The following is an 18,561-nucleotide window of genomic DNA, read 5'->3' on the forward strand; positions in this document are numbered from 1 at the left end:
TTGGATGACTGGGAAACAATTTTTGAAGGATAAAAAGTGCATTTTATATACAACTTTATAGATCAGACCAAAATGAGGGACGAATGAGAAGGAAAGAGGGACAGAGGGACTTTGTTCCAAATCAGGGACAGTCATTCGAAATCAGTGACAGTTGGGAGTTATGAGTATGTAGTGAAGGGGCCTGTATGAATGGATACAAATTGATTGGATAGATAAAGTAGGCCCTAATATTATATAGTTTTGGTAGATCTGAAGTTGATTATACAGTAATTGTATGGTCATATTGTAACACAAGGTTGAATAAAGACACCGGTCCATCCAACGTGTATGTTGCCCTTTAAAAAAGGTCATAGCCCACATAAAATATACCCAGCACTATAGCTTTAATCCTCCTAGTACCCCAGCACATAGTAACATCAGTGAAAGAATAAAATCAGACCTACTTTGTGGCTAGTAGCATGTTTTTCCTGGTCACTTGCTCATTTGGGTCAGAGTGTTGCCGGTTGACATACTCAGCTACAGCTTTGGCAGGAAATTCTGTTTCACAGACATACCCAAAATCTCGGGCTAGATGCACAGCTTCACCTTCAGGGAAAAGAAAGATCTATATATTTAACCAGGACACTGGAAACATTAACATGTGCAGGTGATGAGACATCACAATGGAACATATATATATAGAAGTAGGCGAGTAGAAAAGATATTCATACATACAACAGTTTACCAACAATAATACCAATAACATACACACAAGGCTAAATTCACCAAGCCAGGCTGGCCATACACTATACAATCAGATTGTACAATCTCTGTACAATCTCCTTTAGATTTACCAGAACTATGGGGTTGATTAAAGCCTTGTACACGCTACTAGTTTTTTTGTTCGTTCAACCCAGCGGATTGAATGAAAAAAAAACCTGACAGCTCAGTTTGGTGCCACTGTACTAATTATCTGATGCTAGTACAGCAATCCCACTCGCCGTTCTATTGTGTTCTGACAGGGGGACGCCGCCCCCCGCCAAAACACTCCAGTCAGCTGATTGGGAGTCGTTCAACAGACCTTTATCGGTCATGACCCTTTGACAGAAGCCGGCCGAACGGCTTCGGTCGAACTGGCTGTCACGCACACAGGCCAAATGTCGGATGGTTTCTATTGATGGTTTCTACAATTAAGCTCTCTTGTCTCCTCCTCCCATGCTCGTCTCCAGAATTTCTCCAGAGCCTCTCCAATCCCCTGGAACTCGCTACCGCCACTGGTCCGGCTATCCCCTACTCTCAGGCGATCCCTGAAAACTCATCTATTCAGGGAAGCCTATCACGTCTCCAACTAATCTCCTACCACTTCCATCAGCTCATTGCTGACAGTTATAACCTTTTGTACCACCAGCCCCACCCATTAGATTGTAAGCTCTTCTGAGCAGGGCCCTCTTAATCCTCTTGTATTTTATTGTATTCTAACTGTATTGTCTCCTTTTTATATTGTAAAGTGCTGCGTAAATTGCTGGTGCTATATAAATACTGAATAATAAGAATAATAATATTGAGCCAGCCAACGACGCCCCACATTCGGACAGTGTGTGCTAGGCTTGCCTCTTTACTAAAGGCAAATGTGTGATTTGCAAGTGCAGTTGCTCCAGTGCTTAGTAAATGAGCTAAGGCGTCATATAGAATACCCAATCACATGCATGGAAAATAAAATAAATAAAACAAAACCTTTTCTTGCATATGATTGGATGATAGAGTTTAGCAGCGCCTCCCCTCATTTACTAAGCTGTTAAGCAACTGTACCTCCGGTGTGCAACTGTGCTTGCCAAGTGCACAGTTGATTTTCCTTTAGTAAATCAAGCCCTCTGTAAAATACATTCCATTTAATTTATATCAAATCAAGCAGGCCCTTTTCCTACATAGCTGATAGTAGATCTACTATACAATCACTTTGTATTGTTTATGGTCCTAACATACAGGATATATAAAAAAAAAAAATAATAATTACAGCTATGTTTCTTTTTTTTTTTCTTTTTTTATTAAGATTATTTTAAAAAAAACATTTAAACTTCATACAAAACAAATTCTCAACAGCTATGTTTCTGAAGAGCGACGTAAGATTTAAAATTAGAATCACATGGCTAAAATAAAAATCTAAAAAAAAAAAAAAATCTAAAAATCCTTATGTTAAAGCTTAGTGATCTGAGCAAGTTAATAATTCTATCAAGAAAAACTCAGGATAAGGATATTTATTTTACAAAACTGACAGCTATGTTCAGATGGGTGCAGTGAGATTTGAAAATTGGAGTCATATGGCGAAAATAAAGATCTTTATCCTTACGTAAAAGCTTATAATGATATCAGTATAATTCCTTTTAGCTAACATCATCAATCTTACCCAATCATTTCATCTATGAAATAAATTTTATCTATAATCTCATCAATAAGGGTAACTTTAATATACTATCCTTACCTAATAATATCATCTATATAGATAATCAGATGAAATCTACAGGACAGGCAATGTAAACTTGTGAAATATTTACATATTACAGCTGAATTGATGTTATCATGTAATAGTGGTTGGGCCCCCATGAAGACATAAGGAAGACTTTGCCATGTGGTCTACCCTGTGATGACCGACTCGGCTCTAATGTTTTAATGAAACAAATGTGTACATTAAAAGTCTCTATTCCACAAGCAGCCCAGTACAAGGAAGTCAAAGCTTCCCAACGCTGACATTCTTTAACTCCACCGTTTACAATGAATGATCTTTTTTTTATATATCCTGAACGATTAGCTAGGAGAGATTTGGGGTCAGTGCACGCGGTCTGTCTGTTTTGTTGATTTTCAAATCTTTTGGTTTTAATTTCCTGAAGCAGTTGGATTTTACTGCAGGGTTTCCTGCCATTAGCTGCACTCCGGAAGAACGCATGCGCCAATTAGTGCTTCAAAGCACAAGGCGGCCAAGCTTGTTTCCAGGAAGATGGAGCAGATCATCAGACACTGGCTCCTCACTTCAGGACACCAGACACAACGCTCACATCACACACAAACACACCATATAAGCAGCACAGGGCACCTGGAAATACACTGGGACAATGTAACACACCATTGTACCATAAATAGTGGGATTACTGTAAGTGAGAATATTAGGGGAAGGTGATGGGAGAGAATATAGAAGAAAACTGATACACACACTATATTAAATAGACTATAGCAATACATGGCACATGAAAATACACTATATACTGCATCGTACAATTGTGCCATAAACAGTATGTACATTATTACAGCACATATTTAATGTAATTAGGATATGGAGATGGGAGAGAATTGTAGAGAAAATTAGTTTATACACACACAAACACACACACACACACACATACACACACTATATAGGCAAGGCCTGAACAGCATATGAAATACATAAAACAGTGTATAACAGTATTTGATGCAGCCTATCATTGCGCTGTATACAGTAGGCTTGCTGTAGATGAGAGAGTTAGGGTAGGGTGATGGGAGAGAATAGAGGAGAAAACTGGTACACACTTACATCATAGACAAGGACTATAGCTGTACAGGGCCCATGAAAATACAAGGGCTATAGCAGTACAAGGCACATGGAAATACAAGGGCTATAGCAGTACAGGGCACATGGAAATACAAAGACTATAGCAGTACAAGGCACATGGAAATACAAGGGCTATAGCAGTACAGGGCATGTGGAATTACAAGGGCTATATCAGTACAAGGCACATGGAAATACAAGGGCTATAGCAGTACAGGGCCCATGGAAATACAAGGACTATAGCAGTACAGGGCCCATGAAAATATAAGGACTTTAGCAGTGCAGGGTCCATGGAAATACAAGGACTATAACAGTACAGGGCACATGGAAATACAAGGACTATAGCCATACAAGGCACGTGTAAATACAAGGACTATAGCAGTACAGGGCACATGGAAATACAAGGACTATAACAGTACAGGGCACATGAAAAACAAGGACTATAGCAGTACAGGGCCCGTGGGAATACAATGACTATAACAGTACAGGGCCCATGGGAATACAAGGACTATAACAGTACAGGGCACATGGAAATACAAGGAGTATTATAGCAGTACAGGACACATGGAACTACAAGGTCTATAGCAGTACAGGCCACATGGAAATACAAGGACTATAGCAGTACAGGGCCCATGGAAATACAAGGACTATAGCAGTACAGGGCCCATGAAAATACAAGGACTTTAGCAGTACAGGGCCCATGAAAATACAAGGACTATAACAGTACAGGGTCCATGGGAATACAAGGACTATAGCAGTACAGGGCACATGGAAATACAAGGACTATAGCAGCTCAGGGCACATAGAAATACACTATATAGGCTGCATACAATCATGCCGTAACCAGGATGCACAGTATTACGGTATGTATAATATTACATGTAAGTGTAAGAATTAGGATATGGAGGTCTATTTATTAAAGCTGGAGAATGCAAAATCAGGCTCACTTCTGCATAGAAACCAACCAGCTTCTAACTTCAGCTTGCTTAATTAAGCTTTGGCAATAAAACCTGGAAGCTGATTGGTTTCTATACAGAAGAAAGCCTGATTTTGCATTCTCCAGCCTTAGTAATTAAATCCCATTGTGGTGGGAGAGAATCATGCTGTAAACAGTATGTTCAGTAGTATGTACAATATTAGGCTCCATGCACACTGTGCTTAAAAAAAAAGGTCTGTTCTCTCGGAAGTAAAAAACTCTCATATAGAGCATTTTTTGTGCAAAGTTTAAACAAGTCTAGGAAAGTTTTAATTTTGTTTCTGCCTCCAAGCTCCAATCAGAAGCGCGAACCAGAAAGGTTTTTTTTTTCTGCCTCTAAACCTTAAACTCAAAATATTCCTCTTAACGTTCTAATGTGCATAGACACATAGCATAACATGGAGCTGCTTCTACAGGCAGAACACAAACTCCTGTAGAAGCAAAAAAAAATTTAAGCAAGTGTGCATGGGTTCTGATTGGAGCTCACTGGCAAAAAGAAAATTAAACATCTCCTAAACTCATCTAGGCTTTGTACGAAAAAATGCTCTATGAGTGTTTTTTTACTCCCATGAGAACAGACTTTTTTTTTTAAGCCCAGTGTGCATATAATGTTCTGGTACTCATCCAAGTCGTTTTCTCATTTTTCTAGTGTCGGGAACATACCCCAGCATTTATAACCACAAAGGTAATTCAATGACTCTAATTCCATACATTCATTTGACCTGAGGAAGCTTAGATGAGCAGCTAAACTCTTCAACTATTCAATTACGTTCAGTTTCTATAATGTTGAAGATTTTTCAATTGAGCCAGACTTATTCTATAATGTTGAAGACCTCTTGGTACTCATCTAAGTAGCTTCCTTTGTTTCGGGAACAAACCCAAGCATTTATAACCACATGGGTAACTTTACCAAAACCACGTAGTAGAAGGGCCTGCCTGATTGCATACAAATTGAAACTCGCAAGGTTTGACCTCATATTATATGGTTTTGGTAAATCTGAAGGAAAAAATCAGCAGAATATCTGATAGTGTGTATGGGGCTTAAGAGTTAGGATATGGTGATGGGAGAGAATAGTAGAGAAAACTAGTACAGAAACACACACACGCACACTATATAGGCAGGGATAAAACAATATACCTGCAAATACAAATATATAACGCAACATACATTCATACCATAAACAGTCTGTATGTGCAGTATTACATGTAAGTGTCAGAATTAGGATATACTCTTGTTAGAGAATAGTAGAGAAAACTTGTATATACACATACACACACAGACATTATATATAAGCAGGGCCATAACACTATAGCTGGAAATACAATGTATAATGCAGTGTACAGTATCTCATAAACAGCCTGTACAGTATTACATGCAAATATAAGAATTAGGATATGGTGATGGGAGAGAATAGTAGAGAAAACTAGAACACAAACACACACACACGCACACTATATTGTCAGGGTCATAACAGTACACCTTATAATATAATATATAATTCAGCATTCAATCATGCCATACACAATCTGAGCAGTGTTACATGTAAATATAATAACTGGGATATGGTGATGGGAGAGAATAGTAGCAAAAACTAGTACACACATACACAGATGCGTGTACTATATGGTCAGGGCCATATCAGTATACTTTATAATACACTATATAAGGCAATGCTCTATCTAATCAGGACCATGACAGTACAGGGCACCTGGGAATAAACTACACAATGCAGGATACAAATGTTCCACAAATCACAGAATTAGAATATGGTGATAGAGGAGAATACCTGAGAAACAGGTAAAAATACTGTAATTATACACTTAGGCATAGGCTTGGAATCTGATTGATGCAATGTGTAATGTACCATATATAAAGTTATATAACTTTAAGTTGTAACCCAATATTTATGACCTGACTTTAAGGACTCGTGTACATGCACTGCGTTCAGATCCATAACCAAAAATGTAAAACCTTATGCCTGAGGACATGCATTTTATCCTTTACACATAAAATATATGTGTAAGCGCACATATACACATATACATAGATGCAAAAAGTGCATTCTGGTATTGGAAAAAAGAAACGCAGCAGAATGTAGAACTACAATTTTACAAATTTAAAAATGTATCAAAAGGCACTTTAGTGATCATTTGCGCAAAAACTGTTGTCCCAGAAAAACCTTGGCCGTAGGATCAGTAAAATTCCTACACCCATCTGCATGTTCATTGTTTAAAAATGGACAAGAAACTGGGTTTACTGGGTTAGTCATTTGCAAATCAAATTTTTTATTTATTTTTTTATTCTGCTGCTCTGAATTGGGTATTTAGGGGTCCATTTACGAAGCAGTGAAATAAAATTTCACTGCTCCGTTCTCCAGCATTCTCCTCTGGATGCCAGTTTATGAACCTTTGTAGATAGCTTCCCCTTTGGAGGAGCGAACTGATCTACAAACGATTCGAACAGTTGAAAACGGCCCCTGATACTGGAATCTCGTGAAACTTTATGAGATTACAGCACCAGAAATTCACCGAAACACAGAAGTGTCCGTTTATTAAGCAGTGATAAATTATCTTTACAGTTGATAATTAAAGGCACTTTTTATCTATCATAAAGTATTTTACAGCCCTTAACCTTTCATCTGATTTCTAAATTGCTGCATTTGTAAATTCCAAAGACCAATATAAAGGAATAGTAGTGGTAAAAAAAAAAGCACTTGTGGGTTTAACCAATCTTGTTTTTTTTTTGTACAATTCTCCTTTAAGGGGGAGTGACCAGGGGTGTGTCCTATGCCTGAATACGTTTGCTGATAGGTGTCCCTCATTCCCATCTCAAAAAGTTGGGAGGTATGCGATTCTCCACCTCTAAGCTGGTGAATCGAGGAGTGTGAATTCTGACACAGATCGCCAGTGAAGTGCTGAGATCACAGCTTCATAAACTGGGCTTTTCTGTGTTAGTCAATGAGGATTCTAAGTGTACGGAGATCATCGGCGGGAGACCATGTCCCTTCCTGGCAAACTCCCACAAGTGTGAGAGAGAGAGAGCTGTATATGCTGTCATAAGCCTAGGCTAATGACCAGACAAGAACCAGGAAGTGGGCAGTATAAGGTATTTACTGTACTGGCAGAAAAAAAAATGTTTTACTATCCAAAGTTAAAACAACAAGGACAGTAGATTTAATAGATGGAAAGTTGAAAAAATGACTGAAGGTCCACTTTAAGCTGAACATAGGAGGTTATTTACGAAAGGCAAATCCACTTTGCACTACAAGTGCAAACTACAAGTGAAAAGTGCACTTGATATTGCACTGAAAGTGCACTTGGAAGTGCAGTCACTGTAGATCTGAGGGGTAGATCTGAAATGAGGGGAAGCTCTGCTGATTTTATTATCCAATAATGTGCAAGCTAAAATTCAGTTTTTTATTTTCCTTGGATACCCCCCTCAGATTCACAGCGACTGCACTTCCAAGTGCACTTTCAGTGATATTGCAAGTGCACTTTGCACTTGTAGTGCAAAGTGGATTTGCCTTTAGTAAATAACCCCCATAGTGTCAATTTGTTTGCTAAGTGTACCTTAGATTGTAAGCTCCTAGAGGGCAGGGACTGATGTCAATGTACAAGAAGTAAAGAACTGTGTAAACTGTTAGTGCTATACAAATGTCTGCAATAATGATAATAATAAGTGACCATTGAGTTTGCTAAGTGAACGAGGAAACTGATTTACTCGATTTTTGAGGAACTTTACTAAAAAATTGTCTGCTAAGTGTACGTTAGATTGTAAGCTCCTCGAGGGCAGGAAATTTACTAAAAAAAATTGTGAGAATATTCACTTCAATTATCCAATCATGTAAAAAGAAAATTGCGTACTCAATCATGCGTAGATGCATTTCACATGATTGGTTGATTGTGTAAATATTCACATCGTTTTCAAGTGAAGATCCTCAACTCATTTAGGTGTACGTTTATGAAGCAATGATCAGTGGAGATCCAGAGGATCGCCGCTGATCACAGCCCATAAACAGTATATAAACCAGAGATAATCGGGGGGAGATGTGTTTGAACTTGTTCTCCCGCCGATTATCTCCGCACATGGAGAATCCTCATAGACTGACACTGTAACGGTCACTTTATGAAGCTGTGATCTCAGCGCTTCACTTGTGATCTGTGTCAGAATTCACACGCCCCGATGCACCAACTCAGAGGTGGTGAACCGGGGTAGTGAAGAGGGAATTGGGGGGATCTGAGGAGGAAAGAGGAAGATAATTAACTTCCTTATGTCTCGTTCAGACCCCCCAACACTGTAACCATGTCCTCCTGTCATATGTATGTGTATACATATATATACATATATATATATAATGTGTATATGTATATATATATAATGTGTGTGTATATACATGTATATATAATGTCTGTGTGTGTATACATGTATATATTATGTAGGGGGACGCTTTATTTCACTAACATTAATCACACCGCGTGTCAGTGTATTGAGCTGTGATAATTTATCACTGCTTAATATATTGACATCTCTGTGTATCAGTGAATTTCTAGTACTGTAATCTCGTAAAGTCTCACGAGATTCCAGTATTAGGGGCCGTTCTCCAGTGTTAGAAGCGTTTGTAGATCGCTTCACTCCTCCAAGGGTGAAGCGATCTACTCCGCTTCATATAGTGGCACACAGAGGAGAAAGATCTCCTATGTGAATGCCGGAGAATGAAGCAGTGAATAGATTTCACTGCTTCATAAAAGGACACCTTAGTAAAGCAGGCCCAAGGCCTTCACCTTCAGAAAAATAATACCGTTGGTGAAAAATACAACTGGGGTCTATTTTCCTGTCTGATAAGTTCCTATAATGTTTCTGGGTGGAGTTTTTTGAAAAACTGCTTTAAAAAGCCCAACTTTCCTAGAATGTTTGGTGACCCTCTAATTGGTGGGATAACTGTTTAGAAAGCTGGCACAAATCAGCACCAGATGGACACAATAAAATCTAATGCATCCTTTTCTTCTAGAGTTAAGAACCTCTTTCTTTTCACACTGACCAGTGTAGGTTGGAGACAGAGCTGGTGCATTTGGCTATAATGTATACAAGTGTCCTTTAGACTGGAAGGTAAATGCATAAATGAGAAGCAGCAGTGAGAGGCTGTCAGATCTGTGCAGGATAATGTTCCCCTCTGGCATAGGTCAAGCATCCCCAAAGTCATTCAGGAAGTGCTGGTCAGGCACTCCTCCAATGGAAGCCTAGGCCGAAATTATTTAGTACATTGTTTAGAGTGGAAACGACTTTAGGCTTTAGGTATTTAACTATTATCACATTGCAATGGCTTTCCAAGCAAATCTTCTTGATAACATTAAATGAAGCCAAACAACAACCATTAGAAGAATTTTGCTACTGCTAAATAAACAGAGATGATCTTAAAGGGAAACTAGAACAGTTTAGGGCCAATTGGAATCATTTGTTTTCTATTTTTTTTTGTTTTACTTTTGTTAAAAAAAAAAAAATCTTTATTTTTACCAATAAACCCTTAAAAAGTATGACTCCCATATAAACACTATTTTTTAGATGGGATTGTGGGCTTTCTAAGGCCTTGTTCAGGTCCGTAATTAAATATAAAAATAAAAATTGCCACCAGAAAGGACGTACGTTTGATGTGCTTAGAGTGTAAGCGCATGTGTACGTGCGTACATAGATGCAAGAAGTGTATTGAAAAAAAAAAAGTAGGAGGATATAGAACTGTAATTTTATGCATTTTGCTGATCGTTAACGCAACAATTTTTGTGCCAGAGAAAACCTAAGGGCACGCCGCCTGCACGGGGAACCGCGCTGTAGTTGCGATTTTCAAGCGGGCTGCGATTTCCGAAATAGCGCAGGGGCTTCTTTCCTGCGTTTCACAGGGCATGGCAACCCTTTCAAATTAATGGGCTGTCGTGCCCACGCAAACGGCACCCCACAAGGCTGCATAGATGTGAACCTTGCCTTAGTTAATCAACCCTATTGCTGCTTTTATTGTGCCTGTCTCTATTTGGACTCGGTAAGGATCTGTACAAAGCAGAAGAGGGGAGTGTAAGTCACTCCGTATAACTCATTCAGCTGTGTGTGTCATATAAGTTTCCTATACAGGCATACCCCAGTTTTAAGTACACAATGAGGTTTATTTACTAAAGCTGGAAAGTGCAAAATCAGACTGACTTCTGCATAGAAACCAATGAGCGTCCAGGTTTTATTACCAAAGCTTAATTAACAAGTGGGGTATGCCTATACTAAGCTAATTATATACTTAACAAATAATTATAAAAGTTCATATTAAATTGTATTTTTAATCCTTAATAAGTAAAAAAAAAAATGATATAAACATAAACACTTACACATTCCCTTTAATTAAAACATGAGATGTTAATTACTGAGTCTGCGGTATCAGAGAGAACAAAGAACAGAGGGCTAGGTTCATGTTATGTTATTAAACTGCTTGCAAAAGAGCCCAAGATTTAAACAAGACAACCCAAAGCTAGTTATTTTCCACTGCAGATTACTCTGCAATGTTCAGTTATCCAAAAAAGAAAATAAATGAGTTTGGCAGTTCCTCAGCCTGCTCTACATAACACTTATCATGACAGATTTAAGGTTACTTACCCTCTACTAGAGATGTGAGCAAAGTAACATTAGCAGCTTTACGTCTTCCAGCTGGAAGGTTTAATCCTATTTTGTCTAACTTTTCTCTCAACGACCTGCCACCATTTTTCGATTTCGCCCTGTTCAGACAGAGACAAAAATATTAGCTAGAGAAATAAGTGCAATTATCAGTCCATCCAGCTACAATCATCCAAATGCTCTGTGGGATGGCTTTTTTTTATCATGGCTACAGCAATGCAGTTAAAACTGCCTTTCATTTTAGAAGGTAACCAAGTACATACACGTTGGGGTTGATTTACTAAAGCTTGAGAGGGCAAAATCTGGTGCAGCTCTTCATAGAAACCAATCAGCTTCCAGGTTTTATTGTCAAAGCCTAATTGAACAAGCTGAAGTTAGAAGCTGATTGGCTACCATGCACAGCTGCACCACACCATGCACTCTCCAGTTTTAGTAAGGGCCAGTTCACACCGGACGCAGTTCCGTTCAGTTCCGTGTGCTTTTTTTCTGCACTAAAAATGCATGCACAGTGTTTTCCATGTATTCCAATGGCTCTAGTTCATGCTATGCAGTCAGTTTCTGGTCAGTTTCTGGTGCAGAAACTGAGCGGAACTGACTGTATTGGTGCAGAAAATAACGGAACTGCACGGAACTGCATGGAACTGCATCTGGTGTGAAATTGCACTTAATGGACATTTCTTCCAACTGATGTACAAGTGTGACAGGTTGAGGCTGGAAAATGATGGAGCAAAATTAAACTGTTTAACGTAACAACCAATTCTAATTTTTGTTGGTGGGCAACAGGTCCACATTTGTCCCAGTTTTTGGTTACACAGTTAGATTGAAAAAAGACACAAATCCATCTAGTTCAGCCAATAGAAAACAATAATAAAGAATTAATTCATTGAAAACCTGCACCGATACCCACAGTTGATTCAACGGAAGTAAAAAAAAAAAAAAACGGAAAGCTCCATAAACTTTACCCTAATGGAAAAGAAAATCCCTTCCTGATCCGTATAAGGATCCACAATCTCTGAAGTTATTACATGGGGTTTGTGCTATTAATGGGTTTGATTTACTAAAACCGGAGAGTGCAAAATCTGGTGCAGCTGTGCATGGTAGCCAATCAGCTTCTAACTTCAGCTCATTCAATTAAGCTTGGATAAAAAAAAATGGAAGCTGATTTGTTTCTATCCAGAGCTGCACCAGATTTGGCACTCTCCAGTTTTAGTAAATCAACCTCAGTGTTAATAGCCAGGTAAATTGTGTGCATTAAGGAAAAAAATCCAGCTTTTCCAAAAAAAAACTAGAACAAGTTCCTGAGGCAGTCTATTGCACATTTTCACAGCTCTTACTGAGAAGAAGCCTTTCCATATGCAGAGGATAAACCTCTCTTCCTCCAGACACACATGAGAACAGTTTTTCCTATGCAATGCCCTCAAAGTGAATACATGACCTCAGTTTATACATCCATAGGTGTATTTTGTATGAACATCACAGCAATTATTAAAACTCATGCATACAGTTAGATTTGAATTCTGCAATGCTATGTTACTACAGGCATACCCCACTTTTAAGTACACAATGGGGTTTATTTACTAAAGCTGGAAAGTGCAAAATCTGGATTACTTCTGCATAGAAGCCAATGAGATTCTAACCCCAGCTTGTTCAATTAAGCTTTGGTAATAAAACCTGGAAGCTCATTGGTTTCTATGCAGAAGTGAGCCTGATTTTACACTTTCCAGCTTTAGTAAATAAACACTATTGTGCACTTAAAAGTGGGGTATGCCTGTATATAAAATAAATCATTTGGCTATGGAAGTACCTATAGATTTCAGTATCCCCAATGCCCTCTCTGCTATGACTGTTCCTATGCATAGCTGTTGTGCACACCCTACACCAGCCTTCCATCTCCCTAGGACTTGATCACAAGGATGTCACGTGGCTCCTCCTCTACTCCTTCAACACAGAAAACTTTCAGATAGTTTGCAAGATGCTAGGGCAGAATCGAATTGGTTTGCTGGGAAGAGGAATGTGTTGACATGGCTGCAGCCCAAGATCATCATTGCTCCCAAAAAAAAAAAAAAGTGACCTATCCTGACCCAGAGAGATGAAGCCTCCTCTCACATTCTCATTCATGTAATTTACAGAAACATATGAATGGCTTCATAGTTATTGGGTGTAGACACAGAAAATGGCATTAGGTTCAGTGTCTAGGACATCTCTAAAGGGCATCAGAGGAATCAGATTACTTTAGAGGAAAAAAGAAACCAAAGACTTATACATTGACAGGAGATGTAAGAGAAGAAAAAAGACTAAAGCATAAAAATCCTACCCAGGTAGCAAGCTCAGGTCCAAATCCACTACAGGCATACCCCACTTTTAAGTACACAATGGGGTTTATTTACTAAAGCTGGAAAAAGTGCAAAATCAGACTCACTTCTGCACAGAAACCAATGAGCTTTTAACCCCAGCTTGTTCAATTAAGCTTTGGTAATAAAACCTGGAAGCTCATTGGTTTCTATGCAGAAGTGAGCCTGATTTTGCACTTTTCCAGCTTTAGTAAATAAACACCATTGTGTACTTAAAAGTGGGGTATGCCTGTATAAGGAACCATTTGCCTCTTGGTTAGTGATGGCCGAACGGTTCGCCCGGCGGTCGTTTCGCGGCGAATTTCCGACTTTCGCCGTCCGCGGGTTCGAACGCCTTTTTCCGTCGTTCGCCCCGGCGGACTTACGTGTTTAATGTATACAAGAACTTTAACCTTTCGTGACACGTTTATCATGTGTTACAGGACAACCAATTGAGACATGACAGCTCATGGACACTTGGACATTCCCCCTAACCTATAAATACACCCGATCCGGTGGCCATTTTACATTCTTTCTTCTGTCACTGTAGGGAAAGGATCCTGTGTGGAGTAGGGACAGAGAAAACGCTAGCTATTTGGTACACAAAAGTTCTTTTCAGGACTGGTATAGGTGTTAGGTCAGCAGCCTGAGTTTCTTTTGTCAGTTTAGATAAAGGGACAGAGCGCTGTATGCTGCTATTTTAGGGACAGCTCAGCCAGATTAGTCTTTCTTCATCATCATCATCATCATCATCATTAGCTGTTACTATCAGGTCCACAAAAGAGCTGTTCCAGCTAATCGTTCCAGCCTACTCTTTTTTGCCAATTTGTATAGGGACAGGCAGGAAGCAGTGTGTCAGGCAGTGAGGATAATTTTAAAGACTTGCTGTTACTATTAGTTCCACAAAGGTTCTTTTCAGGACTGGTATCAGTGGTACGGTAATAGGCTTGTACACGTATAATATTCTTTCTTCCAAATATAGAAAGAATATTATACTTGACTGCTGCCCTTCTGCTGCAGTCTGCTAATCATTCACAACTCACTTGTTCCACAAAGCTCTTTATCAGGACTGGTAACTTGGTCTGTCTAGGGTGCTACGGTACATAGGCTTGGGTGCGGTACAGTCTGCTGTTCTGTAAGGACCGCTATCGGTCCACAATACATAGGGTTGCCGTGCACTACTGCTGACCGCTGCCCTATACTGCAGCAGTCCTTCATTGGTATAGGGACTGACGTACAGTCTGCTAATCACTAACACACAACCTGCTTGGTCCACAAAAGTTCTTATAAGGACTGGTAACTTGGTATAGGGTGCTACGGTACATAGGCCTGAGTGCGTTACAGTCTGCTGTTCTGTAAGGACCGCTATCGGTCCACAATACATAGGGTTGCCGTGCACTACTGCTGACCGCTGCCCTATACTGCAGCAGTCCTTCAGCGGTATAGGGACTGACGCACAGTCTGCTAAACACTAACACACAACCTGCTTGGTCCACAAAAGTTTTTATAAGGACTGGTAACTTGGTATAGGGTGCTACGGTACATAGGCCTGAGTGCAGTACAGTCTGCTGTTCTGTAAGGACCGCTATCGGTCCACAATACATAGGGTTGCCGTGCACTACTGCTGACCGCTGCCCTATACTGCAGCAGTCCTTCATTGGTATAGGGACTGACGTACAGTCTGCTAATCACTAACACACAACCTGCTTGGTCCACAAAAGTTCTTATAAGGACTGGTAACTTGGTATAGGGTGCTACGGTACATAGGCCTGAGTGCGTTACAGTCTGCTGTTCTGTAAGGACCGCTATCGGTCCACAATACATAGGGTTGCCGTGCACTACTGCTGACCGCTGCCCTATACTGCAGCAGTCCTTCATTGGTATAGGGACTGACGTACAGTCTGCTAATCACTAACACACAACCTGCTTGTTCCACAAAAGTTCTTATAAGGACTGGTAACTTGGTATAGGGTGCTACGGTACATAGGCCTGAGTGCGTTACAGTCTGCTGTTCTGTAAGGACCGCTATCGGTCCACAATACATAGGGTTGCCGTGCACTACTGCTGACCGCTGCCCTATACTGCAGCAGTCCTTCATTGGTATAGGGACTGACGTACAGTCTGCTAATCACTAACACACAACCTGCTTGGTCCACAAAAGTTCTTATAAGGACTGGTAACTTGGTATAGGGTGCTACGGTACATAGGCCTGAGTGCGTTACAGTCTGCTGTTCTGTAAGGACCGCTATCGGTCCACAATACATAGGGTTGCCGTGCACTACTGCTGACCGCTGCCCTATACTGCAGCAGTCCTTCATTGGTATAGGGACTGACGTACAGTCTGCTAATCACTAACACACAACCTGCTTGTTCCACAAAAGTTCTTATAAGGACTGGTAACTTGGTATAGGGTGCTACGGTACATAGGCCTGAGTGCGTTACAGTCTGCTGTTCTGTAAGGACCGCTATCGGTCCACAATACATAGGGTTGCCGTGCACTACTGCTGACCGCTGCCCTATACTGCAGCAGTCCTTCATTGGTATAGGGACTGACGTACAGTCTGCTAATCACTAACACACAACCTGCTTGGTCCACAAAAGTTCTTATAAGGACTGGTAACTTGGTATAGGGTGCTACGGTACATAGGCCTGAGTGCGTTACAGTCTGCTGTTCTGTAAGGACCGCTATCGGTCCACAATACATAGGGTTGCCGTGCACTACTGCTGACCGCTGCCCTATACTGCAGCAGTCCTTCAGCGGTATAGGGACTGACGCACAGTCTGCTAAACACTAACACACAACCTGCTTGGTCCACAAAAGTTTTTATAAGGACTGGTAACTTGGTATAGGGTGCTACGGTACATAGGCCTGAGTGCGTTACAGTCTGCTGTTCTGTAAGGACCGCTATCGGTCCACAATACATAGGGTTGCCGTGCACTACTGCTGACCGCTGCCCTATACTGCAGCAGTCCTTCATTGGTATAGGGACTGACGTACAGTCTGCTAATCACTAACACACAACCTGCTTGGTCCACAAAAGTTCTTATAAGGACTGGTAACTTGGTATAGGGTGCTACGGTACATAGGCCTGAGTGCGTTACAGTCTGCTGTTCTGTAAGGACCGCTATCGGTCCACAATACATAGGGTTGCCGTGCACTACTGCTGACCGCTGCCCTATACTGCAGCAGTCCTTCAGCGGTATAGGGACTGACGCACAGTCTGCTAAACACTAACACACAACCTGCTTGGTCCACAAAAGTTTTTATAAGGACTGGTAACTTGGTATAGGGTGCTACGGTACATAGGCCTGAGTGCAGTACAGTCTGCTGTTCTGTAAGGACCGCTATCGGTCCACAATACATAGGGTTGCCGTGCACTACTGCTGACCGCTGCCCTATACTGCAGCAGTCCTTCATTGGTATAGGGACTGACGTACAGTCTGCTAATCACTAACACACAACCTGCTTGTTCCACAAAAGTTCTTATAAGGACTGGTAACTTGGTATAGGGTGCTACGGTACATAGGCTTGAGTGCGGTACAGTCTGCTGTTCTGTAAGGACCGCTATCGGTCCACAATAGATAGGGTTGACGTGCACCACTGCTGACCGCTGCCCTATACTGCAGCAGTCCTTCAGCGGTATAGGGACTGACGTACAGTCTGCTAAACACTAATACACAACCTGCTTGGTCCACAAAAGTTCTTATAAGGACTGGTAACTTGGTATAGGGTGCTACGGTACATAGGCTTGAGTGCGGTACAGTCTGCTGTTCTGTAAGGACCGCTATCGGTCCACAATAGATAGGGTTGACGTGCACCACTGCTGACCGCTGCCCTATACTGCAGCAGTCCTTCAGCGGTATAGGGACTGACGTACAGTCTGCTAAACACTAATACACAACCTGCTTGGTCCACAAAAGTTCTTATAAGGACTGGTAACTTGGTATAGGGTGCTACGGTACATAGGCTTGAGTGCGGTACAGTCTGCTGTTCTGTAAGGACCGCTATCGGTCCACAATAGATAGGGTTGACGTGCACCACTGCTGACCGCTGCCCTATACTGCAGCAGTCCTTCAGCGGTATAGGGACTGACGTACAGTCTGCTAAACACTAATACACAACCTGCTTGGTCCACAAAAGTTCTTATAAGGACTGGTAACTTGGTATAGGGTGCTACGGTACATAGGCTTGAGTGCGGTACAGTCTGCTGTTCTGTAAGGACCGCTATCGGTCCACAATAGATAGGGTTGACGTGCACCACTGCTGACCGCTCACCTATACTGCAGCAGTCCTTCAGCGGTATAGGGACTGACGTACAGTCTGCTAATCACTAACACACAACCTGCTTGTTCCACAAAAGTTCTTATAAGGACTGGTAACTTGGTATAGGGTGCTACGGTACATAGGCTTGAGTGCGGTACAGTCTGCTGTTCTGTAAGGACCGCTATCGGTCCACAATAGATAGGGTTGACGTGCACCACTGCTGACCGCTGCCCTATACTGCAGCAGTCCTTCAGCGGTATAGGGACTGACGTACAGTCTGCTAAACACTAATACACAACCTGCTTGGTCCACAAAAGTTCTTATAAGGACTGGTAACTTGGTATAGGGTGCTACGGTACATAGGCTTGAGTGCGGTACAGTCTGCTGTTCTGTAAGGACCGCTATCGGTCCACAATAGATAGGGTTGACGTGCACCACTGCTGACCGCTGCCCTATACTGCAGCAGTCCTTCAGCGGTATAGGGACTGACGTACAGTCTGCTAAACACTAATACACAACCTGCTTGGTCCACAAAAGTTCTTATAAGGACTGGTAACTTGGTATAGGGTGCTACGGTACATAGGCTTGAGTGCGGTACAGTCTGCTGTTCTGTAAGGACCGCTATAGGTCCACAATAGATAGGGTTGACGTGCACCACTGCTGACCGCTCACCTATACTGCAGCAGTCCTTCAGCGGTATAGGGACTAAGAGTTTTGTCACAGGGTCATTTAAAAAATGACATGCAGAGGAAGAGGCAGGCCCTTCCGCAGGGGTGGTAGGGGTAGGGC

The 18,561-nt window shown here is 41.2% G+C and overlaps 1 protein-coding gene across 6 annotated transcripts in view; it reads right to left on the reverse strand.

Moving 5' to 3' along the window:
- The window catches only part of TFAP2A (transcription factor AP-2 alpha), a 57,315-nt gene that overhangs the window by 16,920 nt on the left and 21,834 nt on the right, over positions 1–18,561 (reverse strand). For all 6 annotated transcript variants that reach the window (XM_077492172.1, XM_077492171.1, XM_077492170.1 and 3 more), the window contains exons 5-6: positions 11,161–11,279; positions 444–585 (exon numbers count right to left, since the gene is read on the reverse strand). In XM_077492172.1, coding sequence (XP_077348298.1) covers positions 444–585; positions 11,161–11,279 — 261 coding nt within the window. The remainder of the gene's footprint in view (positions 1–443; positions 586–11,160; positions 11,280–18,561) is intronic.

Source organism: Lithobates pipiens, unplaced genomic scaffold, assembly GCF_037356315.1.
Source record: "Lithobates pipiens isolate NorthernLeopardFrog02 unplaced genomic scaffold, aLitPip1_a1.2 Scaffold_19, whole genome shotgun sequence".
Taxonomy (NCBI): Eukaryota; Metazoa; Chordata; class Amphibia; order Anura; family Ranidae; genus Lithobates; species Lithobates pipiens.